Source organism: Engraulis encrasicolus, chromosome 4 (assembly GCF_034702125.1).
Source record: "Engraulis encrasicolus isolate BLACKSEA-1 chromosome 4, IST_EnEncr_1.0, whole genome shotgun sequence".
In the NCBI taxonomy this organism is placed as follows: Eukaryota; Metazoa; Chordata; class Actinopteri; order Clupeiformes; family Engraulidae; genus Engraulis; species Engraulis encrasicolus.
The window spans coordinates 15,545,723-15,573,222 of record NC_085860.1 but is presented as its reverse complement, the minus strand read 5'-3'; the positions used below and the strand labels follow the sequence as shown (position 1 = coordinate 15,573,222).

At 47.1% G+C, this 27,500-nt stretch overlaps 2 protein-coding genes across 6 annotated transcripts in view; both read right to left on the bottom strand.

The window, feature by feature from the left end:
* Window positions 1–4,409, bottom strand: part of syt12 (synaptotagmin XII) — a 30,786-nt gene extending 26,377 nt beyond the window's left edge. Inside the window, exon 1 of one of the 2 annotated variants that reach the window (XM_063196770.1) lies at window positions 4,288–4,409. In XM_063196770.1, coding sequence (XP_063052840.1) covers window positions 4,288–4,348 — 61 coding nt within the window. In that variant the 5' untranslated portion in view covers window positions 4,349–4,409. Of the gene's footprint in view, window positions 1–2,851; window positions 3,684–4,287 lie in introns of those variants that run through there. The other variant, XM_063196771.1, reaches the window with a different exon arrangement.
* A 2,863-nt stretch (window positions 4,410–7,272) lies between these two features.
* Window positions 7,273–27,500, bottom strand: part of peak1 (pseudopodium-enriched atypical kinase 1) — a 179,530-nt gene continuing 159,302 nt past the window's right edge. For all 4 annotated transcript variants that reach the window (XM_063196774.1, XM_063196775.1, XM_063196776.1 and 1 more), the window contains 2 exons: window positions 23,618–24,510; window positions 7,273–14,025 (listed from right to left, as the gene is read on the bottom strand). In XM_063196774.1, coding sequence (XP_063052844.1) covers window positions 12,574–14,025; window positions 23,618–24,510 — 2,345 coding nt within the window. In that variant the 3' untranslated portion in view covers window positions 7,273–12,573. The remainder of the gene's footprint in view (window positions 14,026–23,617; window positions 24,511–27,500) is intronic.

Genomic DNA, 27,500 nt, shown 5'->3' with positions numbered 1-27,500 from the left:
TGAAAAGAATGTGTTCTATAACAATGCAAGATTCTACAATTCCATATTGTATTGAATGACGCCCAGAATTCTATAGAACTTTCACTGCCCGAACATTCCCGTCACACCGGTGTGACGGTACACTCTTAAAGGCTAAGCTGTCACATCAATAAGGAACTCTTTAGTATTACAGCTGATTGAAAGTGCTGGCTCTCTCTCTGCTTCTCTATACATCAAACCAAAGTGCCGCGCCATGTTCTTTTTTTAGTAATTAGTCACATGACTTAAGTGATCACTTGCCATTCCAGTGACTCTCTCTCTCTCTCTCTCTCTCTCTCTCTCTCTCTCTCTCTCTCTCTCTCTCTCTCTCTCTCTCTCTCTCTCTCCACTCCCTTTTTTGGCATGTTCAACATGTGCAAAGCACAAAGCAAGCTGTATATATGCTTTTTCTTCCTTTGAAGTCTTGTTTGTTTGTTTTTAAAACAGCATGCTGCAAAATAACAATTATTAATCCATTATTGCTCTTACATTAAACGGACAGTAAACATGCCTCTTGAAATTATTTGTATGGTAAATGACAAATTGTGCCTATTTCAGCAGCAGCACTGTCAATAGCTGTGAGCATCATGCTAGGATGTGCATGTAAACAAAAGCTAAATGGCTAAATGGATTAGGCAGAGAGAGGTGACACATAAAAGAGTGGACACCACGACCGGCGCCTTAGGGCACAGAGCAGACAGAAGTAGTTGAAAGATGCCAGTAAGGAAACACGCTCGCACCTCGTGAACATCCTACAGCAAGAGACAAATCTTTGATTCCCCAGGCTCACGTGGCACAACTCGAGATACAGGCAATACAGTTGTGGTGTGTGTCGTGGCACAGGTTGAGGAAATATAACAGACATGATGTGAGAGAGGGAGATAGGAATGTTAATGTAACATAAGAGAGAGGAAGAGACTTGAGAGAGGATAAGCCCACTGCCGTGGAAAAATGAAAATGTGTACTTCCCTTTATTGGTATCTCACACTAAAGCGCCAGTGATCAATAATAATGGGCATTGCACCGCTGCGCGAGGGGAAAGGAAGCAGGCGCACAGAGCCAAAGTGTGCACCGTCAGCTTCTCCCCGCGAAGGAGCGCGCTCTGGCCAGGCAAGCACTAATAAATCAACTTTTGCTTTTAATCTCGAGCAATGAGTCATAATAAAATTAACTGCATCGTCGCCACATAGTGGGCCTCCCAGCCGCGCAAGGGGACCCGTGGCGCTGGTGGTGGCACCCTGCGGGTGCATGATGGGTACATCTGTGCCAGGAGCGCCCGTTGTGGTGCCAGCTGCTTTCTGACAACTCCTTTGCCACTGCTGCTAATGGTCAGTCCGTTAGAGAGAGAGAGAGAGAGAGAGAGATGCGAAGATGTGCATAACTGGGATGCGAGAGGGGTAAATCAATCATGGTCAGAGCAGCCTAGAACGACTTGGTCACGGTTCAGTAGCAAAACAATACAACACTCTGATTTTTCTACTTTAAAATATATGTCAAAGAATTAAGAAGGAAAGAACATTGGGGAATAAGATTTATTTTCTGTTGTTTACCAGTCACTCAATCCACATAAGTGCTGTTGCCTGGGGGAATGTAGAAGGAAACCCAATGCGCTCGCTCTCTGAAGCAACCAAGCTGTGCTCTGCTGAGGTCGAGTAGTCATTTTAAGGAAGTAGGCTCGTACAGGCCAACAGAGGCATATGTTTAAGACAGGTCTAAGAAACATCGGTAGTTCTAGTCCTATTTGGTAGGCTGACAACACACCAGGAAAAAGGCCCCAATAGTTGATCATGGCGCATGGATTAGGCCAACGATCTGAAGACAGCTGATACACTTAATGCATTTAAAATGTAAACAATTGCAAGTGGACTCAACATTGACACATTTTCATCAGAAAATATTGTACAATGTAACACGACAGCCTGACGTTCTTTCTTGATGGAAAAAACGCTGCATTTCCCATATCAATATCCAGCTTAAATTAGCTCAGCCATTATGCCAATAAACAAGTAAACTATGAATAGGCAATGACTTGCTTTGTGTAGGTGTTAAATTTGCACCTGACGTCCTGGCATGATGTGGAGGAGGTGTCCTGACGCAAGAAGCTGCTTTACTTACCACACGAATCTCGACTGGTTGTCATGGCAAGAGATACCCCCACTGATGTAGGCTACATGTAGCCTAGGCCTATGTAACTATAACCCTATGGTTTATTTTCCTGTTGCCATTTCATTTAGACTGAAACCGCTCATTCAGGAGTTAGTAACCCTGAGCACAAGACTTCGACTTCGACTTTTTTTTTTGCAAGGGAGTAAATGCATTTTAAGTGATCCCCTCTTCACTCAGATGGCCTTAATTGAAATTAGGCCAATTTATCCCGGATGCGAAATCTCATGGAAATCAGACATTTATATCCAATAAGTTAAGTACCAAGGCAATTCAGTTGAGTGTCTGTATCTATTAAGTTGAATAGCTATTCACTTCAATCACATTATAATAACCCGGCTTCACTTGGGGACTCACTGGCGGTCTGTATAAATCCCACCACAGTAGACTGTTGCTTGGCCATTGCATGCTTGTGGAAAATGTCAGTCCCTAATGCACACGTCCGCATTTTAAAAGGAGGAATAATGCTCTATGAATATATGAATCTCATTACAGGCAATCACCCCGGTCCACGGTGGATGCCAAATACAAACAGGCTGCAGGAACTGTGGATGGATCCCGAATAACACGACAAGAAAAAAAAGAGCACAACTCTCCATCTCTCACCAAAAAATAAAATACCGAGTTGATAAGGCAACCAGACTGCACACTCTCGGCAGGTTACTCTTACCTAAAAGGAGTTTTGTTTTGGTGCAGTGAGGAAGGGGGAAACTCCTCCTGTCTCCCTTCTTCAGCTCACTCGCCGCTATCCATGAAACGGCACGGGCACTTCTCTGTACGTGGGAAACGATGGGGCTACCCGTCCTGTGAATTTCTCTGTCAGAGACGAAAATCAATAGGGGATGCCTTCGCCGTGATCAGTCCATTTGTTGTTGTTTCGTGCAGCGCAAGGCGTTTCAGATGCGCACAGAAGCCACCACCTCCTTTCACGCTGCATGCGATGCCGATGCGAGGTCCTGTGGAGACCGCTGCTGAGAGCATCTCTCTTGGAGCGCCGCTCCTCCCGACTGCAGAAGAAGTCCCACCCCTGCAATGCAACTTCCAGCACTTGACCAGAATACGCCGGAGCGCTCAATACAGCGGCTTTCCCACAGCTTATTTTCCGTTTGCAATGGAACCATTAGGCTATATTCGCATTTTGTTAAGTGGGATCGGTCTTGGCACTCTCCTCGGAGGCGGATAGCCTGCAGAAGTACGCGCGCGCTATAGCTGGTCAAGGGTTCTCTGCAATAATAGCCTATTGATAGGGCTGTTGTGCTCGGAATACTGCCAGCGTGTTCATCAGGTTTTATTGCCATTGCCTCTCTTGTCTGAACGCAGGAAAAATGTCAAAAAGAACAGCGGACAAGAACAAAATGCATAAATTCGATGTTGCAGTGCGTAATAACTTTATTTTTATACCGAGATTGTGTTCGCCTGCTTCCTTTATGTTATATGAGCAGCTAATTACCCATCTAGATATGCTAGTAAGACTATCACCACAAACTCAAGTCCTTATGTGTTGTCACTGAAATGATATTCTGAAAGTTGTATCGTCATTTCATAAACTCAAATCTCAACGTCCATGCTGTAGCAGCTCCTAAACCTGAGATGAGCTCTAGATTTAAGGGTTTAGTCGAGGGGTGGGGAACCATTTTCATTTAAGAGCCACTTGAAAATGTAGCCTATAAAGTCCTCCAAGGGCCGTACTATGAACACAAACAAGGAATTACCCCTGCAATTTAGGCGTATGCTGAAGGTGGCCATCTTTCCATTCCATCAGACCCCACCTTCACCAGGTCCCCTGAAAATTTAACTTAATTATACAGCAAGTGTAATTTCTAGGAATCCTTTACAGAACTTGCTATACTTCATGTAAAACATCATAACATTAAAATTATATCGGGGCCGAATAAGACGGCCTCCAGGTTCCCCACCCCTGGTTTAATGGGATAACTGCCCCGGGCCCAAGGAGCCAGGACAAACTGGCCATCCCCATCCAGACCTCTTTTCCAAGGGGCCTCATGCTCCAGGTAGCAAAAACAAATGAAAATAAACATAAAATGTGAAGTGCACTCCACAGCACACAAGAACACTTTACACAACGAAATTGCATTTAGGCCTCACCCGTGCAAGGGGGCATCCTCCAATGGTGCCCCAAGGGAGCAGTGCGGCAGGACGGTACCATGGTCAGGGTACCTCAGTCATGGAGGAGGATGGGGGAGAGCACTGGTTAATTACTCCCCCCACCAAGCTGGCGGGTCGGCAGACGAACCGGCAACCTTTGAGCTACAAGTCTGACGTCCTAACTGCTTACCATGACTGCACAAATGTGCTAGGGTTCATGAAAAATCAGCTGCCCCATCCTCCTTTTTGAGGGCCAAATATTTTTTTTAACTTAAAAAGTGCAGCTGAATGCAAAGCATACGCTTCATCCCTCTCCATGATAGGCTATACGTATTGCTCAGCCATGTTCCCTAGTAGGCTACCAAATTAACTTGGCTCACATTTCATTATCACAGATACTGTAGTTACAATTCAATTTTTTTTCCAGAGCCATGGTCAATTTGTCCTGTTTGTTGACCTTTGTCATTCAACAAATGCACTTCTGGGAATTTAGAGGAGGTTATTTTTGCGGAAGAACATTTTGCCAAAAGTAGAGTGAAGAGTTAAAGAGTTGGTCAATTTAAATGAATTTCTGAAGGTCCACACACATTGCCACATCTGACAATAATCGAAAAAAAAAAAACCATGTATATTTTTTTGTTTTTGTTTTTTAATTTTGAACGGCCTAAAAGCAATGCCTTCAGCAATATAATAAGGATACAGCAGTTAGTCTTGCTTTTTTATATACCAAAGCCATGACCAGGTAGATCCCATGATGAGCATATTTAAGATGGCTGCAATGTCAAATTATGAATGTATTGTCGTTACAAGATGGCAAAAGTTCAGGTGCTCAACTTTGTCCCCAAATACCATTGATCTCTTCCTCTGGCAGTAGAGAAGTTATGCAATGAACAATGATGACTCAGCTGTAGTTATGAAAGCAGTTGTTTCACAGAAAAGATGTGCAACCCAGTCAGGTGCTACTTTAAACTACTTCACTATTCAAAACACAATAATGCTAACTGCACTTCTTTGTACAGACCAGGCCTGAGAAGAATCTGCGGCTCCTAATGTATTCCACTCAGTCGTCACATTGTTTTGCATTAAGCTTTGCAGTAGTCTTATCTTAAGTTGATAATACACTGGGCCAGCTTTTGGGCAATGTTGCTGGCCAACGACCTGATTGGCCCCCGATTTCCTGATAAAATAATCAAGAGAATGTGTCTCCTGCTGATCTAAGTTCTCCTGATAAAACTGTTGTAGTGATACACAGTCCAAATAAAATCCTTTAGTGCTGCTGCCCAAAGGCATTGCTCAAAAAATTGTCTTGTCTACTGCAGGAGTTCCCATACTTAACCATGAGTAGAGTAGAGTAGAGTATCATTTATGACATGTCATGACAATGCCTCCCATAATCCAGATTAAGATTCCCCGACATGGGCCATGCCACATATTTTTTTCTTCTTCTGTGTACCCCTTTCACAACTCGATGGAGTTGGTGCATCCCTAAACCCTTTCAAGAACTACAGGAAACACAATACATATAAACATGTCGACAAGAAAATGATAACACAGTCACAGTTGATCCATCATCATTATATTTTTGGTTAACATTCCTATTTATTTAGTATTATTTATCAATTATTTATTTTGTTCTGCTGTACATTTCCTGACAACCTGCCCTGGCCCCCCTAGCACTCCTTCGTGGCCCTCAGGTCTCCACAGCCCCCACTTTGAAAACCACTGGTCTACTGCAGCAGTATTATCACCTGCAAGAATGGCATTCCTTACACCACCAACCCAAACAGTGACCTCCCTTAGTTAGCAGCCATTATTCAAAGAACTAACCTAAATTAACTTGAACAGGAAAAAAACAAGTGAGATATATTTATAATAATGACTTGGACTTAGAAGTAATTATGTTGTACTATTTTGACACTAAAATTTCTTCTGTAATTACAGTAAACAAGTCTTTGTGGGCACAACACAGCTCAGCGCCCGTCACCACCACTTGCTCTGGAGGGCCGTCTTTGGCACAGCAACACTGGATGCCAACAAGTTAACCAAAGAGTGGCCTGGTGCCTACTACAGAGCTAATCTACGTAATAGAAGAGCCTGGAGTACTCAGAAAAGGAGGACTCCAGGCACTTCTATTAGATGATTTACCTCTTAACTTAACCTGCTTTGCTCCTGAACCAGCTGAGCTTTGTAGTATTATTAGGCCCCTGGTGTCAATCACACTGATCAATTCTGTAAATGTAGTGGGGACTTTGGCCTTTATCTCCTTATTCAGAGACCTTATTATTCGGTTTCCCTCAGGGCAGCAGAACAGCATGCCAGTCAAGGGCCTGCTGTGCCCAATGAAACTCAATGCTGCCCCCGTGTGGCTGGAACTTCAAACAGACTCGATGAGTACCACCCTCTTGCTTTTTAATACCTGGAGGTACTGTATCTCTGCAAGACTTGCAAGACTGCAAGCTTTGGCTGGGCCCAGGACAGTCATTTGAAAGGGCCCCTGACCCAATACATACAATGTAGTGAGAACCCAATTCTGGCCCTCCTCTGTTCCTGGGCCCAGGACAACTGTCCTCTTTGTCCTACCCTGTCAGCTTCCCTGACTAGGCCTACTGTAGATCTTGGTTAGCGCAGTCTGCTCAGATAGCTAATGGTGTTGATCTTTTTTTTTTATTGATGTTTTCAACAAGTTTCTCTAAAGCTAAGTTACTGATGACTTCATTTCATGCTGGGTTGTGCTCCTGGTCTAATGTAGGGTGTCTAAGTAGGGGTCTAATGGGTGTATCCTAACGGTATTACCACATTAAGCAAAGTCACTCAATTTGCATCTCTTCCTGGAGTCAAGGAGAGTGCAAAGCAGCTGTTTTTTTTATTTTTTTTTGCTGATATTGCTGATGTTTTGGTCAAGATCATTTAAAATATGTTGCAAATGTGGGAAATACCAATTGGAAAGTAACCACGAGAAGACAGATGACAGACAGTCACAGAGTGTATAAAAACATATATTCACCATTTATTGAACGTTGGTTAACTTGATTGACAATGCTTGACCGTCAGCCACGAGATATACACATATAGAAAGCAATGAAAGCTCCTTTTGTATGTTCAGTGGCAATTAAAATATACTGAGAAAAATGGATATATACCCAATGCCGGCAGCACTATATAGAAATGTTCAAAACGTGTAAGTGGACTTTATGTGACTTAAGTACAATGCCCCCCCTAGTTGCTTCTTGAGTGGTTCAGCACATTGAAAGTGAGACCTAGAAACAGGAGATAAAAAACAAAACAAAACAAAACAAAACAAAACACAACCTGTCAAGGGATCACAAATACCCACTTCCCTCAAATGTGCACTGTACAACTGGGGGCCATTTTAATTTTTGATGTGGCCTTTTCCGTTTACCCCACAATCTGGCTGGGGGATCTACAAAGGGTAAAGCTTGTTTTGGATTGGGGAGAACATCATCACCATGCCGGGACACAAACGCACAGCATTAGTATGGCCAAGTCTCAGGTGTACATACAGTATAGCATTCATTGGGTTATATTTGATCATGTTTTTCTCTCGTACTGGCTAGAATAGAATACACTCAAACAGAATTGATCACTTTCACACGCTCTGGCACTCCGATGGACAGCCTCCAGTGCGGCCCGTGTAAATGCCTCAGTAGGCTATACCCACAGTCAGCAGCAGCAACAACCCAATAGGAACTAACACCTCAACATGTGACCAGGATCCCACCTCCACATTAGACCTGTGTGTGTGTGTGTGTGTGTGTGTGTGTGTGTGTGTGTGTGTGTGTGTGTGTGTGTGTGTGTGTGTGTGTGTGTGTGTGTGTGTGTGTGTAATGGTTGTTCATGTAATGGTTCTAATATGCAATATGCTACACAGGCATGCTAGGATAAGCAGATGAGCATGACGCTTCAAAGTGTGAGGTGTTCCTTCCAGGATGTAGAATAACAGTGCAACTGAATTGATTGGTATTAAACTGGCAAACCAAAGTATATTGCTGTGTTTTTTGAAGCTAGCCTGTCGGATTTCATATATAAGCAATAAACTGAGATGTTTACATCTGTATTATTTAAAATAAAGTATGTTCTTTTAAATGTTGTTTTTGGAATCTGAAAATATTCTATAGACCATTCTTTTTTCCGTACAAAAATCACTTTAAGAGATAAATGTTCCTTTAAATATAAAACAGACCTCAAGGGGGCTTTAGAAGAAGAAGACTTTGTGGTAATTACATTTTTAAAAGGTCAGTAAGGAAATGAGCATCCTGAAAAGAGGATGGATATACAGCAATCACACTGAGGCAAAATCCTCCCCCTTTTTCACTGTCATTGATCGCTTGCTGCCATTACTGTGGCCAGTGGAGGCAGAGGGCCTCCCCCCAGGTTAGCTCATCAATCTGGTGTGTGTGTGTGTGTGTGTGTGTGTGTGTGTGTGTGTGTGTGTGTGTGTGTGTGTGTGTGTGTGTGTGTGTGTGTGTGTGTGTGTGTGTGTGTAGTCCTTAACTGCAGTCTGACAGGCTGTTTACCACTGGGTCTCTCTTAACCACATGAACGATCTCTGTGGTTGAGCTGAGAGGATGCTGAGTCGGAAAAAGGCTCTGTGTGTTGTTTGTGTGTCGTGTGGTGTCTCTCTATGTGTGTGTGTGTGTGTGTGTGTGTGTGTGTGTGTGTGTGTGTGTGTGTGTGTGTACATTTAGTGTGTGTGTACATTTAGTGTGTGTGTGTGTGTAAGGGGGTGTTAGATGCAGTTGGCAGGCTGTGGGATAAAGCAGGTTGGTTTAAGGCAGTGGTCACTCTAGATCCCTATTGACCGGTAGAGCTCTGTCGAGTGTAGTGGTTGTTCACTCGGCTGAAAAGAGATAATTAGCAGTAGCAGTCTACTGGAGTAGGGGAGGGATCCCTTTCCCATTTCAGACGTGGTCGTGCTGCAGTTGCACACAAGACCACACATACGGTACATTCTATGTGCTGCTGGACTGACAAGAATAGAGGAGGGGTAGCCGGGTCCTCCAGAACTTACCCACTTCTCACTCCTGACCCGTGATGGGCACAATGGATTCAGGAGTTGTAATCCAGGGCCACATACCGTATTCCACATTGCTTAGTTTTACCTATCCAATACAGCCAGGTGATTGGCTGGTTGAAATGATTACTGTTTTGAATTGAACAGGTAAAATAAGGTCATTTGGAATATGTGGCACTAGATATTGTAACAAATTAATCCATTTTGCCCATCCCTGAGCCTAGCACACTTCTCAAAACACACACTCAGTTCCCCCCACTCCCTTTAGGAGTGTAACAGTTTCTCTACTGGATGTGCAAACATTTTTGTCACTCTCGTAGTCATGATAAAAGGAAAATGAAAGTTATAAACAGAGAAAAATACAGACGTGAGAGTAAAAATCAATGTGTGCAGTCCCTGATAAAGACATCCAAAGCTTTGCCACCCTTCCAAACACGCACACTGGCACGCAAACAATGTACACCCACTGCAAATAACCAGGCTCTCAAGCACACTTTTACACATCATAGTATGATTCATGTAAGAAAAAAAACAAACTGTAGCAAGATGCTTTTACTGTTACGTATGTGCCAAACAAAAAAAAGTTATAACTTATCTTGCATATAATGACATCAAGTACGGTACATAAAATAGGTTTAAATACTGCCAGTTCCATATGTTTCCTTTTTTTTTTTTTACAATTGCACAGGTATCCTTAGGTAGAGAGCATTCGTCATCCCCGAAAACCATGTGTCAAAACCATCAGACATACAGGCCCCTTGTTTCTGACCCATGCGTCTTCAGTTTCTGAATTCACTTCAATTCAAACCTAAACCAACCGTCTGTCTGTCTGTCTGTCTGTCTCACTTGAGTGTCACAGAAGTGCTGTCCTCTCACATCGCTCAGGTAAATTCACACTCAAACCGTAGGTCGGTCTGTCTGTCTGTCTGTCTGTCTGTCTGTCTGTCTGTCTGTCTGTCTGTCTGTCTGTCTGTCTGTCTGTCTGTGGGGCCAGGTCATCTTGTTTCGTCTCACCAACTGTTGTATTGGTTGTGCAGTGGTGGACTGTGTAAGGGCACTTGGATCTACAAAAATACTTCCTATAGAACCTCCATCTCTCATCCTCTGCGCACCCACCCATTCAAAACTGGATGATAAGCTGCGAGTGAGAGCAGGAGAGACTGCATCCTCCCGCACATCTTTGGCTAACCTGTGACCACCCCAAATCCCCTTCTCTGTCCCTCTCTCCTTTGCCTTCTTTGCATATTAGTCAGTGATTGTTATATTTCAGATTTAGATCAGGAAGCTTTGCAATAGTCAACCCACTCTCGTCTCTTCCATTTCCCATGAGATACCATTCACTACGGAGACATCCACACTTATGTACCATTCAAGGCGCATCACTCTGTATGTCTAGAGTCTATACTGTGTGTGTGTGTGTGTGTGTGTGTGTGAGTGTGAGTGTGTGTGTGTGTGTGTGTGTGTGTGTGTGTGTGTGTGTGTGTGTGTGTGTGTGTGTGTGTGTGTGTGTGAATGTGAAAGTGTGTGTGTATATGTTTTCAGGATGGAAAAATAAAACCAAGGCAGGGTAATGTGCAATACTGTAAGTGCTAAGAGGTTGGGTGACAGTAGGACATTCTCCGTGTAATCTTTCACTTCAAAGGATGGCCGCCACTGAAATGTGCTGTGAGACCACGGCCCTCTTCTCCCCTCGCCTTCTGACTTTTCAAAATGTATATTCTCAGCACACGGCCAATCTGTGGAGGCCTAAAGCTCTGAGTTTTACACAGCTTGGGTTACGAAGCCCGTGAAGAAATCTCTGCGGGACATCTGGAATAGGGGCAAATGGGTCGGAGAGGGTCAAATCCTGATTAGTTGGAAGAGGTGGAGGTGGAGGTGTGGGGGCTTCGTTCACAGACATACACTCCTGTCCACAACATCGATGGCTCCCCATCAATCGCAACATGCCAGACTGTTCCCACGAGTATAAATCGTATCTCATCAACCTGCAATGACAAAACTCAATAATCTCTACTCTGGTCAGACGCTGCTCATCGTGGTGTGGGTCTCCTGTGCTGATGCCTGCAAGTCTCTAGTGAGCAATGGGAGTGGTTCGACTGCCACCGAAGATAATCATAAAAACAAATAAACAAAAACACAAGGTGAATTATAACTACTGATACCAGACCAGCGTTTGTACCTGCTTTGTCGTCCACCTTTACTGTCCGAAAGACATTCAATGCCTTCTTTTGTTTTGCTCTTTGGGCAGATACATTTCCCTCCATCCATCCATCCTTCCATCCATCCTCCCCTCTCTCATCTCTGTTCGTTTTTTCTTTTTTCTGGGCTTGATTGTACTTGTTTTCTTCCAGTCATTTCTCTCTGACTGTGGTTGTTGTGAACAAACACACGTGTAACATGTCCAGAAGCAGCCACTTCACTCACCAAACACAGAGTATGGACTTACTGTATATCAAAACATAGTACACGGATTTAAAGCAATGATACAAATAAAGTCCCCCCCCCCACTCTTGCAGCACTTCTATCAAAGAAGTGCTTGTGTCTGTTCAGTTCAGAAGGTTCTGATATGCTTTAAAATGTCTTTTTTTTCTCTTTTTCTTAAAACAAATGTCAGTTTCTCTGTTCTCCGACCACGCTGGTTCTCAAACGCGATTAAAAACAACAGAACCAGCTTTGAACTGGATACTGGATTTAAAAACAACAAAACGAAGACCAAATCCATTCATAACACGTGGAGCTCAAATGCATGTGGTGGGATTACAGCGCATCATAATAATAATCAGCACCAGTCAGTCAACCAGCAACCAAAGCGTATGGATGGGGCATGTAGTACAGAGGGGTGTACTGTACTAAGAAGCTGGTCCAGGAGAACACTCCAGGCTCTTCTATTAGATGATTTACCTCTTAACTTAACCTGGTCTACTACTCCTGAACCAGCTTCTTCTTAGTATCCTCTGGTGTCTCAGCCATGTGGGACAGAAGGGTGTGTAACCAGCTGGCAACCAGCAGGGGGCAGCAGAGACAGAACAGGGGAGCGGGAGCAGGGGGGTGTCGGATGGGGTCAGTAAGATTCAGTCTGTACAGCCCGAGCTGGCTCATGTTCCAGTGGAACTGACACTATGGCCTCAGACATGAACTGGAGGGCATTTGTGACACATAAGTGACACATAAGCTAGCCCAGTCTGTCTGGCCTGGCCCTGCCCAGTCCACTTGGGTCCGGTTCTGTTCTGGTGGTGCAGTCTGGGATGACACCCCTAGACGTGCAGGGCCTGCAGAGCCTGCTGCTGCTGCTGCAGGATGCGCACGACGCGTCCCAGCGAGTCGGGCGAGGAGAAGGCCAAGTACTGGCAGCACAGCCAGTCCTCCAGGCTCACGCCGCACACCGTGTCCAGCGAGCGCTCCGCGAACTTGATCATCAGCAGCGTCCGCTTCAGGTCCAGCCAGTTCTGCAGCGTGGCCTGCCGGTGGCCGGGGCCGGGGCTGGCGCTGAGCGCCTGGAAGAGGTCCTCGCGGGGCCCCCACAGCAGGCACTGCAGGCAGGCGCGTGCCTCCGCCATCTGGATGCGCTCCGTGGGGTTGGCGGTGAGGAGCAAGGTGGCCAGCTGCTGCAGGCCCTGCGAGTAGAGGGAGCGCTGGGGCAGCGGGGGCAGGTCGGCCGGCGTGTACTCGCGCTCCTTGAGCTCGGGCGCCTCCTCGAAGGGGTTGGCCTGGTGCAGCATCTCGTAGATCAGGATGCCCGTCTGGAACTCGTCGCACTTGCGGTACTGCGTCGCCGTGACGATCTCGGGGGCGAGGCGCGAGTGGTCGCGCAGCGCCTCCACGGCCGCCTGCTGCTGGGACTGCTGGGAGGACAGCGCCGAGCCCTTCTGCTTGGCCTGTGCGAAGTTGCTGATGATGAGGCGCGCGGGGCAGGCGTTGGCCAGAGCTCCAGCTCCGGCAGGACCCCCACCACCGCCGCCGCCGTTACCCCCAAACGGGTTATTGTTGTTGGGCTCGGCGTTGTTGGGGTTGACGTCCAGGTTCCAGGGGTTGCTGGGCTGGCAGTGTACGAGCAGCAGGTTCTCCAGGCGCAGGTCGCAGTGCGTGACGTGGTAGGGCTTCATGTGTTCGAGGCCGGAGCACAGCTGCAGCAGCAGGAGGCACACCTGACGCTCGTACAGGTCCGGGTGGTTGCCGTGGCGCTCGCGGCCCTCGCGCACAAAGTCGGCCACCGTCTGGAAGGGCACCTCGCGCGTGATCACCACCACGCGGCTGCGCAGCGTCCCGGAACCCCCCGTCGTGCAGGACGTGGAGGTGGTGGATGACGTAGTGCTTGCCATCGTGGCAGTGCCGTCGACTTCTTTCCCGTTGTGCGCCGGTAAATCGGGCACCTCGGAGGAATTTTTCCTCCGGTCGCTCGCAATCATCTCACCCTTCTTCTCCACTACAGTCTCTTTCCTCCTCTTCTCCCTCTCTGGGCTGTTCTTCTCCTCCTCCATCACCTTCTTCTCCTCTTTTTCACCCCCCTCCTCCTCCTCTTCTTCTCCTTCATCCTCCTCCTCTTCCTCCCCGTTGTCCTCCTCTTCCCAGGGCAGCAGGCGTGCGGGCACGTCGGCCACAAAATGGCCGCAGTCCTGCTGGATGTTGAAGTGCAGCGGCAGGCTCTGCCTCACAGCCAGGCTGTGGAAGAACTGCTGCTGAGACGCCTTCACTCTGCTCCGGCAGATCTGAGAGATGGAGGGAGGGAGGGAGAGAGGGATGGAGAGAGAGAGAGAGGGATGGAGAGAGAGAGAGAGAATTAGTTTAATAAGGACAATCAGCATTACAATACCATCGTCTGTGTGAATGTTGTGGGACTAAGCTAAACGTATTCATTAACAATAAGTGCATTTGTGCATACAAAAACTGATGCAACAACTGACCAAATAACAAGAGAGAGAGAAAGAGACAGAGATAGAGAGAGAGAGAGAGGGAGAGAGAGAGAGAGAGAGAGAGAGAGAGAGAGAGAGAGAGGTAGTAAATCCCGGGAGGACAAGCGGTCAATATTGACCCCAAAGTCGATTTAAATTTATTCCCCCCCCGAGAGGAATAAAGGCGCAGCCAGGTATTTAAGAAACACACAAACAAACAACAAAACGGTTAAAAATACCTGATTAATAAATGACAGAGGAGACAAGCAGCAAGACAGTTAGACTGAGAGCTGCGCATAATTACATCAAGTCGATGGAAAGGGCCACGGAAAGGACCACGGAAAGAACCAGGTATGGTGTCCACCTTATAATCTACAGTTACAAGGGCGGCACCCAGGGACGCAACTACAGTATATGCGAGGTATGCTTTGCAGGGGGGCGCCAGAGAGAGGGGGTGCCAAAAAGAGAGGATAAAAGAGGGAGAATACTGTTAGATTCAAAAACAGATACATATTTCAAGGGTCGCAAGGGGCGTAATCACTAGCACAGAAATAATACTTTTTTTCTTTCCTTTTTTTTTTTTTTTTAGGGGGGGGGGCACTTAAATAGTTCTAATCCTAGTCCTAATCAGGACTAGCAGACTAGACATGCTGTGAGAGCAGAGCAGAGAATGGGAAAAGGAGGGTTAATAATAAGGTGGATATAGACAAAAAAGGCAAGGACAGGATCACATACCATAGACAGACAAGGACGTACAAGATACCGCAGACAAAGACAAGGACAGGGCTTCATACCATAGATATGGACCAGGACAGGGACAAGTGATACCTGCCTTACACCACACCACTGGGATGGAAACAGCAATGTTGAATTTAGTCATAAATTCTACTGTTGTGTGCAAGAGGACAGTAGTTGAATACATGTGGCACCTGTTCACTTAGTTTGTAGCAACATGATTGTTTCCTAAGCGTTTAGTGATGTAGCACCAGAGATGGGACCAAGTCACTAATTTGCAAGTCGCAAGTAAGTCTCAAGTCCTTCCAATCAAGTCCGAGTCAAGTCACAAGTTACGACACATTTGACCAAGTCAAGTCCAAGTCCAAGTCATGCCAAAGCCAAGTCAAGTCAAGTCCAAGTCCAAGTCGTGCCAAAGCCAAGTCAAGTCCAAGTCCAAGTCTTATTTTTTCCAAGTCATTAACAAGTCACCTTGTATTATATGTGCAATATTGACAATTACCTTTGGTCATAAATTCATTACCTCTCCACACTGCTTTGCATGTCCCCCTTCGCCAGTCATGTCCCGAAAATCGACCATGGTATACTATGATTTCAGTTTTTTGAGCATGGTTCGGCATTGGTTTTTGGTTTTACTAGGTTTAACTATAAATTGAACCATGGTTTTACTCTGAAAACTAACCATGGTTTTACCACGGTTTATAATTATTCATTAAATTACTTTTATCTTTTATCCAACGCATATATTGGTGACAGTCCTTTGAGCAATATTGGGTTAGGTGCCTTGCTCAAGGGCACTTCAGTCATGGATGGAGATGTAGAAAGAGGTGGGTTTAAGGGTGGGATTCAAACCTGCAACTCTGTGATCTCCAGCCCAACTCCCTAACCATTACAGCACGGCTGCAGACAAGCTTTCATGTTTGTTTGGGTGACCATGCAACCCACAATTGATCATATATATTTTTTAGCATGGTTTTTGACTATGGTTGAAGGTAAATCATTTATTTTTCTTTCTTTCATGCACTTTTTTCACACACAAAATGCAAAAAAAAAAATATATTCATTGACTTGGAGCACAATTGCAAGTCATTGCAAGCTAAAACTGTCAAGTCGAGTCAAGTCTCAAGTCAATAGCGTACAAGTCGAGTCAAGTCACAAGTCACTCCTAATATTGGCAAGTCAAGTCTCAAGTCGAGTCATTTGTGACTCAAGTCACAAGTCAGTCCGAGTCACAAGTCACAAGTCCACATCTCTGTGTAGCACTGTATACCTGATGACTGTTCTTCTCAACAAAACACATTGAGATAAGAAAGAAAGATGTACAGATGGCTCTTAAAGAGGGCAACATGCTGCGGAGCGCTCTGCCTAACTGGGGGAGCAGAATAGTAGTTCAGCACGGCACGGCGTCTGGTGGGAGGCAGCCAGCCAATTACTGTTGAGCTGTAAAATGGCCACCTGCAACTCCTACACTAACGGACTCACATATGCTCATCCGTACAGATGTGTGAGATGTGTTAATGAGCCTTTTGCTGTGTTAGACTCACACACCACACATACATAGTCGGGTATATTGAATGCAGTATCGTGATATGCCCTTTCAAAGTTCTGCTTCTCTTCAGTCCAGAAAACAACCACAATATATGGCATGATAGTAGCCTCGCGAGCTATCCTACATACTTCCGCCAAAGGATTGGCTCCACTACGAGTCTGGCCGTGCTTCTCTGTGGAGTGCCTGGAGCAGTAGGATTTTGATCGCAACGCCCCCCCAGGAAACAGCCAATAAGCGAATAAGCGCCCCACGTGGGGGCGAAAGGGGGAGGGCGCTCGTGACAATGACGTACCCACCTGCGCCAGAGCCATTGGTCTGCGCTATGTTGTTGTTGAGTAACTGCCTGCGATTGGGTGAGAGGTGTCCAATAATTCCAAACCATAACTGAGTGAAAACTTCCTGCTTCTTGCAATCGCTTCATAGCAAACAAATGTCAGACCATAAATACAAAATGAAATGGTAGTATTATGGGATGGTCAGGACCAGGCTAGCATGATAGTGCTTCCAAGTGTCAAATCAATATCATTATCATTTTTAAACTCTATAAGAGGGTATGTCCGTCCGTCCGTCCGTCGGTCTGAAACGCTTTCTTTCAACTGTAATTCCTTCCTGTGTCCACAAGGCGGCAGTGCATAGGTGGACACATCTTTGTCCGCCTGTCGGACTTGTTCAAAAAGAATCATGAGTTGAGTGTAACATAAAGCTAAGTGGCTAGTTGGTAACATGAGACTTGCTTTTAAAGCTCCATCTCAGTAATGCTGATGGAGAGTAGAGAGGGGGAAAAGCAAGTAGACAAATGCAAATCTGCTTCACGTCTTAATTTGTCTCAATGATGCAGAGTGGAGAAATTCACCGGTGACGGCATCAAGACTCTATAATGATGGAACACAATGCTGATCTGAACACACACATGCGCATAATAGACACGCACGCACACACGCACGCACACAATTTATACACACACACACATGCACACACACACACACACACTAATGATGCAACAAAGTCAATCTTCAAACACACGCACGTAAATACACCCACCCACCCACACACATCGCACCAAGCGCGCACACACACACACACAGCCTCCAACACAACACAACACATGGGTGTGGGTCTGCTGGTACTTGGGGAGATGTTCAGTATGAGGGATGGCCCCCAGCGAGACGGTAATGACAAGGGAATAATGCTTTCTCATCTCGACCCCCCCCTCCCACCCTACGCCCCCCCATAATGCTTTCTCATCTCTCCCGCTCTCCTATTCTGTCAGATGATGCAGTGCACATTAGCCTCTACTCTATTGATCTCACAAATAACGCCGCCGCTCGCTGCTGCACGGAGGCCGGATGGATGACAGCGGAGGATGGCGTTGTGCTGCAGTAGTGCTGTGTGCGTGTGTGTGTGCGTGTGCGTGTGCGTGTGCGTGTGTGTGTGTGTGTGTGTGTGTGTGTGTGTGTGTGTGTGTGTGTGTGTTTGTGTGTGTGTGTGTGTGTTTGTGTCTGTGTGTGTGTGTGCGTGTGTGTGTGTGTTTATGTCCCTCTCCAGCAGCAGTGGGCTACAGGCAGGAAGGCAGGGTCCTGCAGGATTGAGTGTATCTGGGTCCTCTGGGCTTTAACTCAGGCTTGACAGCCTCCATGGCCAAGCACAGCCACCCCCCACTCCAGCTCCAGCTCCAGCACTATACCCCCAGCACTATGCCTCTACACTACACATCCAACACTATGGGTGCATCCCAATATGTGACCTTGCCTCCTCCACTTGTGCTTGTCTCCTCGTCCCGCCTCCTGGCCCCTCCTCCGTGGAGAAAACGATAAAGTTTCCCAGCTGTCAGCCTCGCCACAACAACTTTTGAGGGACTGTTTTTCATTCACCATCCCAATTGCAAATGAGAAAAAGACTCTACAATTGAGCTTTTGCAAGATATTGAAATATAATGCTGTTGTCAGTGATGTCATCATGACGAGAAGCAAGTGGAGGAGGCAAGGTTGCATATTAAGATGCACTCTATATCTCTAGCAGCAGTACCTCTTCTCAGCCCTGCACTTCCCCTTCTACTGCCACTCTCCATCCCCATCAACCCAGCCCACCTCCCCATCAACCCAGCCCACCTCCCCCATCAACCCAGCCCACCTCCCCATCAACCCAGCCCACCTCCCCATCAACCCAGCCCACCTCCCCATCAACCTAGCCCACCCCCCATCAACCCAGCCCACCTCCCCATCAACCTAGCCCACCCCCCATCAACCCAGCCCACCTCCCCATCAACCTAGCCCACCCCCCATCAACCCAGCCCACCTCCCCATCAACCCAGCCCACCTCCCCATCAACCCAGCCCACTTCCCCATCAACCCAGCCCACTTCCCCATCAACCCAGCCCACCTCCCCATCAACCCAGCCCACCTCCCCAACTGCTGATGCCAGCCCACCTCCCCATCAACCCAGCCCACCTCCCCTCCTGCTGATGCCTTTACTGCTCCACTTCCAGCTCTACTCTGTGCTCCTCTTTCACTGCCACACCATCCTCGATCCACCTACGCCAACACCTCCACCTCCCCTGCTTCTCAGCCTCACCCTCCCCTCTTTCCTCTTTTCTTCCATCTTCTACTCCTCCCCTCTTTCCTCTTTTCTTCCATCTTCTACTCCTCCCGCTGCCTGTACTTTCAGCTCTGTGCTCCCCCTTCACTGCTACCCCATCCTCCCAACACCTCCACCTCCGCATCTCGGTCCTTTTCCACTGCTACCCCATCCTCCCTTCTTCACCTCCTCCAACACCTTCACTGCTCAGCAGTCTCACACTCCCCCCTCTTTCCTCTTTCGCTGCCTCCCCATCCTCCCTCCACCCCCTCTCACTGCCTTCACCTCCACCCTGTCCTCCGCTCCGTGCTCCTCTTTAACCGTCACCCCATCCTCCATCCACCCCATCCCCCCTCCACCTCCCGCTGCCTCCTCCTCTGCCTCCCGCTGTTCTCCTGATCAAAGCTCTGGGTCGGCCGGCAGCCACCTTATCTCCTGGGCTTCAGCTCACTTTCACTTTCTCACTCTCTCCAGCACACACTCCCCTCTTCCCCACTCTGCAATGACACACACTCTCTTCCTCTCTCTCTTCACCACTCTGTCTATATTCATATCTCTCTCTCTCTCTCTCTCATTCCTCTTCCCCTAGCCTTCACTAAAAAGACCAAAGGGAATATTTTCTTTTTTTACCGCCTTCTTCCTCTCCTTCCCTCCACTCACTGACTGACGGGATGAGACTTGGGTTGACTCCTGTAGAGGGGAGGATAGGGATACACCCTTCACTGGTAGTTAGAGACACTGCCTGCTAGTCTAAAACACTCAGGGCAGGGCACAGTGGTGATGGTGCCAGTGCTTTGCCACTCGCTTAGCTAGCCCTGCACTCCAAGCTCCGCGCGTGTATATTTCAAACAACCAGGCCTGCTGACAGCTTTGGCTGAGCCAAGGACAAAGTCATCTGAAAGGCCCCCCCACCTGATACATTCAATGTAATGAGGACCCAATTATGAGCCCCAAATTTCCCTGGGCCCCGGACAGGTCCCCTCGTGCTGTCTTCCCTGCACACCACACGGCATTTACAGCCCTGTACGCAATGTTATCCACACGGTTCTCAAATGATTCCTTCCCCTCCTCATCATAAAAGCCTGCTGATCATCTAGACAATAGGCTTTTGTTATGAAAGGTGGCTGCTGGTGTGAGGCTGGTTGTGCCACCGTAGCCGGTGCCAACAACTCTCTCATCTGATCTGTCCACCATGTCTCTGACACGTACGAAATCCGCCGGTCACACTCAAGAGTTGTGATACATTTTCTTTTTTTTAAGATTTGTTGTTGGTCTTTTTGACTTTATTTATGATAGGACAGTGAAGGTGGTGACAGGAAGCGAGTGGGGAGAGAGAGAGACGGGGAAGGGCCAGCAAAGGACCCGGGCCGGGAATCGAACCCGGGTCAGCCGCGTGGTAGACGAGTGCCCTACCGTTTGGTCACGGCAGGGCCCAGAGTTGTGCAAAACACAACAACAACAACAACAGCCCATCAATACAAGGAGTCATTTTTTTAACCTCTCATAGTGACTGTCCTTTAGACTTCATAGAGCACATGTGTGCAGCAAGCTGGTCTTGGTGTTTTGGTCTAAAGGCAGACTACAGCTGTGAAGCTGCTGAACTAAAAATACAACATTGTTCCATGTTCTTCATGACACTGTTCTGTGAAGAGGAAGGGGTGGGTGCATGCAGAGCATTTTTGGTCCCTCTCCACTCCGACATCCATTGTTGAAACCCACAGAAACTTTCAATGTCAAATGCCTGATTACCAAATTATTAATTTCTCTGCAGTCCTTGCAATGGAGGTCCCGATGATGGGTATTATGAAGTTAATGGGCCTTTGGTGGCCTGAGGCGGGCAGTGCCAGCTACGCCGGTGCCAACAGCCAGCTTACTGTATCTATTCTCTCTCTCTCTCTCTCTCTCTCTCTCTCTCTCTCTCTCTCTCTCTCTCTCTCTCTCTCTCTCTCTCTCTCTCTCTCTCTCTCTCATGGCTTTTAATCTTCATCAATGACAGGGTAGCGACAGAGGGACATAAAATGAGTGGGGGGAGAGAGAGAGAGTTGGGGAAAGGTTCGGCAAATGACCCGGGCCAGGAATCGAACCCCGGTCGCCGGTGTAGCAGTCCAGTGCCCAGCCGTTAGAGCCATGGCTGGGCCCAGCTTATCTATTCCAACCCGACTCTAATGCTGCTGCCAACTCCCCCTCTCTCTCTAACACGCATAAAAAAGGCTGTCCAAAAAATGTGAAGTCTGATTTTCGAGATGTAATTCCAGTGTTTTTCAGCCACTGTGCCGGGGAACACTAGTGTGCCGTGAGAGATCACCTGGTGTGCCATGGAAGATTATAGAATGACTGTACATTGTTAATGTAGGCAATAGGACTTTACGCACCTTGAAATTTTATCCTTGAAAAAAGGTGTGCCATGGCTCAAAAAAGGTTGAAAACCTTGATCTTTTCTTACAAAAAAACAATTCTAAAATCTATTCTACGCTGTCTCTAATACTGCTGCGAACTCTCTCTCTCTCTAACGCACATAAAAAAGGGCTGTCAAGAAATGTGAAGTCTGAGTTTCAAGGTGTAATTGAGAGAAAGAGATGAAAAAAGGAGTAAATGAGAGAGTGTGGGAGTGCAGAGAGACCTTGTGAAAGGAGGAGAAGGAGAAAAGAAGAAGCTTGTTGTCGCCTCCGTGAGAAGTTGATACAAATTTCACACAACTTCAGAGCGGGCGGATTAAAAAAAGATAGAGCGAAAACTGCAGAGCGGAGGTGTCTTTCCTCTAATTGGGGCTGTGTGTGTGTGTGTGTGTGTGTGAGAAAAAGAGAGAGAGAGAGAGAGAGAGAGAGAGAGAGAGAGAGAGAGAGAGAGAGAGAGAGAGAGAGAGAGAGAGAGAGAGAGAGAGAGAAGGTGGAAGCAGACACAGTGCATAAGAGTTGGAGGAGGCCTGTTGTTTATTTATCAGAGAGCGGAGAGCTGAGCTGGGGCGGATGGTTGGGAATGAGATAAACAAGCAAGCCTCCTGAGTCTGGCTTTTTAATAGAGCAGAGCTTTTTGAAGAGGTTTTTTCTTCTCGGCCCAAGCATCATGTGTAAATAACGCAACCTCTCTCTATTCCCATCCATCGCTCATCATCCCTCATGCCTCTGTGTGACTCTGTTCCTCCTCCACGTTCCCTTTCCCCCCCTAGACATGCACACTTAGAAGCATACTAATGAACTGCTTAGAACTGTCAATCAGCACACATATACCGAGTGATTCACACAGATACATGCGCACGCACACCCACACACAAATATAAATACACACACACAGATACACGCACACACACACATACAGTAGATGAGCACAAACATGCACACACACACAGACACACACGCGCAGCACGCGCACATGCACAGACACACACATTAACACACACATACATACACCCAAACTCACACAAACACACACTCGACGATGCCACTGCCTCCTGCTGTGGAGATCACAAGTTGCAACCAGTCGGAGTTGTGAAACATCGTCAGTAGCAACACCAATTGCCCATCAAAAAGAGAACCTAAATTAAGCGCTCAAGACTTTTTTTTCCCTGCCGTCATAGATACAGTGCTCCTTGGAATTGCTTCATGCGCCACCTTTGTACAGAAAGCAGGTCTGGTCTTTGTGCATTTCGGTCTGAAGGCCGAGTTAACTTTTGCAAAGCTGCTGACCTAAAAATAACATATTGCACCTCTGTTCGTTTTGGAACTGCTGTGTGTGAAAGAGGTGCCAAAGTGATGACAGGAAAAGCATTTTTGTGTCTCCCTTGAGACTCATAGATGAAGCCCACAGAAAGGTAATGAGATGGCTAAAATTTGTTTGTGTGTGTGTATGTGTGTAAATCAGAGAGAGAGAGAGAGAGGGAGAGAGCGAGAGAGAGAGAGCGAGAGAGAGAGAGCGAGAGAGAGAGAGAGAGAGAGAGAGAGAGAGAGAGAGAGAGAGAGAGAGAGAGAGAGAGAGAGAGAGAGAGAGAGAGAGAGAGAGAGAGAGAGTGTGTGTGTGTGTGTGTGTGTGTGTGTGTGTGTGTGTGTGTGAGAGAGAGAGAGAGAGAGAGAGAGAGAGAGAGAGAGAGAGAGAGAGAGAGAGAGAGAGAGAGAGAGAGAGAGAGAGTGTGTGTGTGTGTGTGTGTGTGTGTGTGTGTGTGTGTGTGTGTGTGTGTGTGTGTGTGTGAGAGAGAGAGAGAGAGAGAGAGAGAGAGAGAGAGAGAGAGAGAGAGAGAGAGTGTGTGTGTGTGTGTGTGTGTGTGTGAGAGAGAGAGAGAGAGAGAGAGAGAGAGAGAGAGAGAGAGAGAGAGAGAGAGAGAGAGAGAGAGAGAATAGATACAGTAAGCTGGCTGCTGAGATTTTACTCACTGAAAAGAAAATAATGAAATTAGACTGAGACTACATTTAGATGTAGACCAATGTAAATGGATGTTTTTGCATACACATATTGAGTTGTACCTCCCTAAAACAGATCATTTTGAACCAAGGATAGATATAAGAGTAATAAAAATGCTAAAGCGAAGGGGAAAGGGAAGCTGTGTGCGGCTCCGCTCACCTTGATGGCGTAGTTGACGAGCGGGTCCTTGGCGTAGGAGGCGGTGTAGTAGACGGCGTCTCCGGCCTCGCAGCAGGGCTTGCCCGTCGTCAGTCTGAAGTGGGACCAGCTGTCCGTGCCGAAGCGCACGTGGTCCTTCTGGCCCGCCATGAAGCGGTCCTCGCACTTGCCGGCCAGCTTGCGCAGCGTGTCCGTGTGCAGGCCCCGTATGCGGCCCACCACCTCGTCCCAGCTGTCCATCCCCTTGTAGAGGGCCTGCCTCTGAGGCTTGGAGCTGACCGCCGTCCCTGCGGCGCCGCCACTGCCAACACCACCACCGGCGCTGGTGGTGGTACCTGTGGTGGTCGACGCCCTACCTGTGGTGCGCGCCCTCCCGGCGGCTAGCGACTCGGCGCTCCGGCACCCCCTCCACTCGCGGCTGTTGGCCGTGCTGCTGGCCAGACAGGAGAGGCTGTTGGCCGGCCGGCTCCTGCCCACCCCAGACACTGCCGCCGGCGAGGGACGCTCCAGGGAGTCTCCGGACTCGTGGTCCAGCGCGCCGCCCCCGCCGCAGCAGCGAGCCTCGGAGCTGAGGGAGGAGCTCTGGCTGGCCGTCTCCCAGGTGGAGTCCAGGTCGTACAGCGGGTTGGCCACGCTCAGGTTGGTGCCGCCGGGCCGGGCCTCCCTGTGCTGTGGCGGCCGCAGGGAGGAGGAGGCGCAGGTGCCCGGGGTGGTGGTGGAGGAGCAATCGGAGGCCGGGGTGCGGCCGGCCGTGTTGCCCTTCTTGGGGAGCGGGGGAGGGGTGGCCTTGGCGGCCGGGTCGGAGGCGTCCAGGTCCACCGAGGCCAGTGTGTCGTCCGAGGCCTTGATGTTACGCGGGTGCTTCAGGGGGATCATATTAGCTCTGGACTGACCTGTGATGGGGAAAGGGGGGGGGATAACATAGGAACAATCAGAAAAAAACTCATACATCCACTGAATCTCACCCACCCAAAGAAGGTCTGAATGACCACAATGTTGCTAGCAATTAAAATGCAATAGTAGCAAAACATGTTAGCTCTGGACTGACCTGTGGGGAGATAATAATAATAATAACAATAATAAATAGGTTTTGTATAGCACTTTTCTAGACACTCCAAGACACTTAACATAAAAACAAAACACATACAAAGACATTCCTGTAGGCATACAGAGACTCAATAAAAGTTGTCAAAAGTACAATAACAAAACAACAAAGGTAGATTGCAAGGGAGGGTTTTATAATATAGGAACAATCAGAAAATCATATTACATTCACTGAATCTCACCCACCCATAGAAGGTCTGAATGACCACAATTTTGTTAGCAATTAAAATGCAATAGTAGCAGACGGTGTGCGGGATTTTTTGTCTACTTCTCTGGAACCATTGTATACTAGTCTGAAGCAGAGGTGTGCAAAAGCGTCCTCTGAAGAAATCGAATATCCATCACAGGCGAGACGTTGTCTTTTCTTACAAAACACAATGAAATCACAAAAAAATTGTCAAAAGAATAAGAATTTTACAAAACCAGACCGCACCAAAACTTCTTGTGTAAAAGTGCTAAGAGAGTGCAAAAAGCTCCTCTAGTGACAACACTGTGGGATATAAAACCAGCCTCTGTGGTATCTCCTCTGGGGACACTGCTTCAGAGAGGGACCGCTGACTGGCAGCTTGTGTGCAGACAAGATACAATCTAAATTCAAATCATGGAAAATGACAACAACCAAAACTGAGGAGGCGAAGGTAAATATTTTACTTTTTTTCCATTGCAATCTTGTTTCTGTTTTTTTTATTCAAATTTGTTAGATTTTTTATTTATTTGGTATTTTGAATTGATATATCTTGCTTGCTCTTATAAGTGTCTTCTTTCAACTTATTGACAAATGAAACACCATTTCTGCCCATCGTCAATGAAGCACAGCAACGACTGATATTAAATACTGTACTGAAATTAATACTTTGCCGATTTTAGCTCCATCCCAAACACACACCACCAGCTACAGCAAGAAGACAAAAAACAGGATGCAATCAAAAACAGAAACTAGAAGCATTTTCCAAAAACTCCTGCAAACTGCGATGCACCTCATGGGAAAGCCTTACATCAGCTATGTGGCCTCAAAAGTGCAGTCAAGTAAACAACCAGCATCCCCCAGAATCACCATGCAAATGTTTCAAGCTACTCCTCGTCTTCTGTTGCAATATTCTTCGAATATATTCTTCAATTAAAAATGTACCATAAGCTGCACCAAAACATCAAAGCAGCAGTAACATAAATAAATCTTGTGACTCACATTTGAGGAATGCCGTTTTACATTCACCCCTACGGTAGACCTCAAAAGAAAGTGTAATCTGCACCCTTCTCCAGGGCTGGACTGGCCATAGGGCACAGCGGGCATTTCCCGGTGGGCCCCGCACCCTCGTGGGCCCCTATTTTCAGAAACATTTCTGAAAATAGGGGCCCATAAGGGTGCGGACCCGACTGGTGAGTCCGTTCTACTCCGCTAATTATGAGGGGCCCCTTTAAGCCATAAGTGCCCGGGCCCTCTATCTCCCCCAGTCCAGCCCTGCCCTTCTCCATATGGGGCTCTGGGCTGCCACTAAGACTGTTAAGCCGCTGCTGCTATTCTGTGTCATGAAAACGTCACTTCTGACTCAGGACTTGAGTGATGAAGGCCAGATGAGGTTGTTCTGGCCTGGCGTCGTGGTCTGTTTTACCAATGAACCAAGCACAGCGCCCCGGCTTCTTAGTTTTGGTTACCTTCGACCACCTGCCGTGCAGAGGTCATGTGACCTTGCTGTTTTAATGAGGTCATTATGTGTGGAGTGGACTCCACCCATTTGGTGTCAACTGCAGGACGTGCAGGACCTGTGTCTGCTTTTTCAATTCATTCCGGAAGGAAGGCTGCAGTCTTGTAACGGTCAACTCTTATCTAGTTCAACCGGGAATAGACACTTAGGAGAGAACATGTCCGTTTTCATGATTTCATGATGATAATAAATACTGACTTTGGTCAAGAAACAGAAAAAATGCAACTTGTTTGATCTGACAAAAAACAGAACATATTCTGAGCAATGATCAACATATGTTGGCTACATGCACAGACTCTCAAACACATTTCTCTCATTTCTTTCACTTGACAAGCAGTCATGGTCACTTCACACAGACAGACAGGCACACACTCATACACAAACACAAACATGCGCTACAGATAAGAAAACACACACACACACATATCAGCATGTGTATCCACACCCCACCCACAGGAAAAGGGCACTTTGGTAAAGAATTCACAAACAGACGCACATAAGTATGCACACAGGGCAACTGTATTTTAGATGTTATCTCCCAATTTGACCTTGATACATAACCACAGACGTATTGTATGCATACCAGTCCATGTGCTCATAACAAAATCAAATCCTCATGCATCACCACTGTGGTTTAAGCATTCCATTAATAATTGATCACTCACGGGCTAGAGCTAGGCTACATGTTAATCAGAAACAAACCGTGAAAAGAATGCTACATCTGGCACCTCTGAGAACACAATGACAGCGCAGAATAACAACAGAACTGCTGAGGCTTCAGAAAGTGGCTGCTTCAAAGAAGTTACTCAGAGTAAAAGAAAAAAAAAGAAAAAAAACCTTATTTTCCTTTTGTGACGAAATAGTAAAAAAAAATCACTGACTGACCGTCCACAGTAGAGTGAGGAGAGGCGAAAAGCACTGAGGAGTGTTTCTCCCGCATTCCTACAAGCTTCTTCTGAGCGTGTGCGGCACGTACACACAGCTGTTCAGGTGTGGGAAGACGCCTAATTACCGTTCCTGACCCACCTACGGTAGGCTGCCGTGTATCCTGCTGCCACTGTGTCTCATAAGTCTGC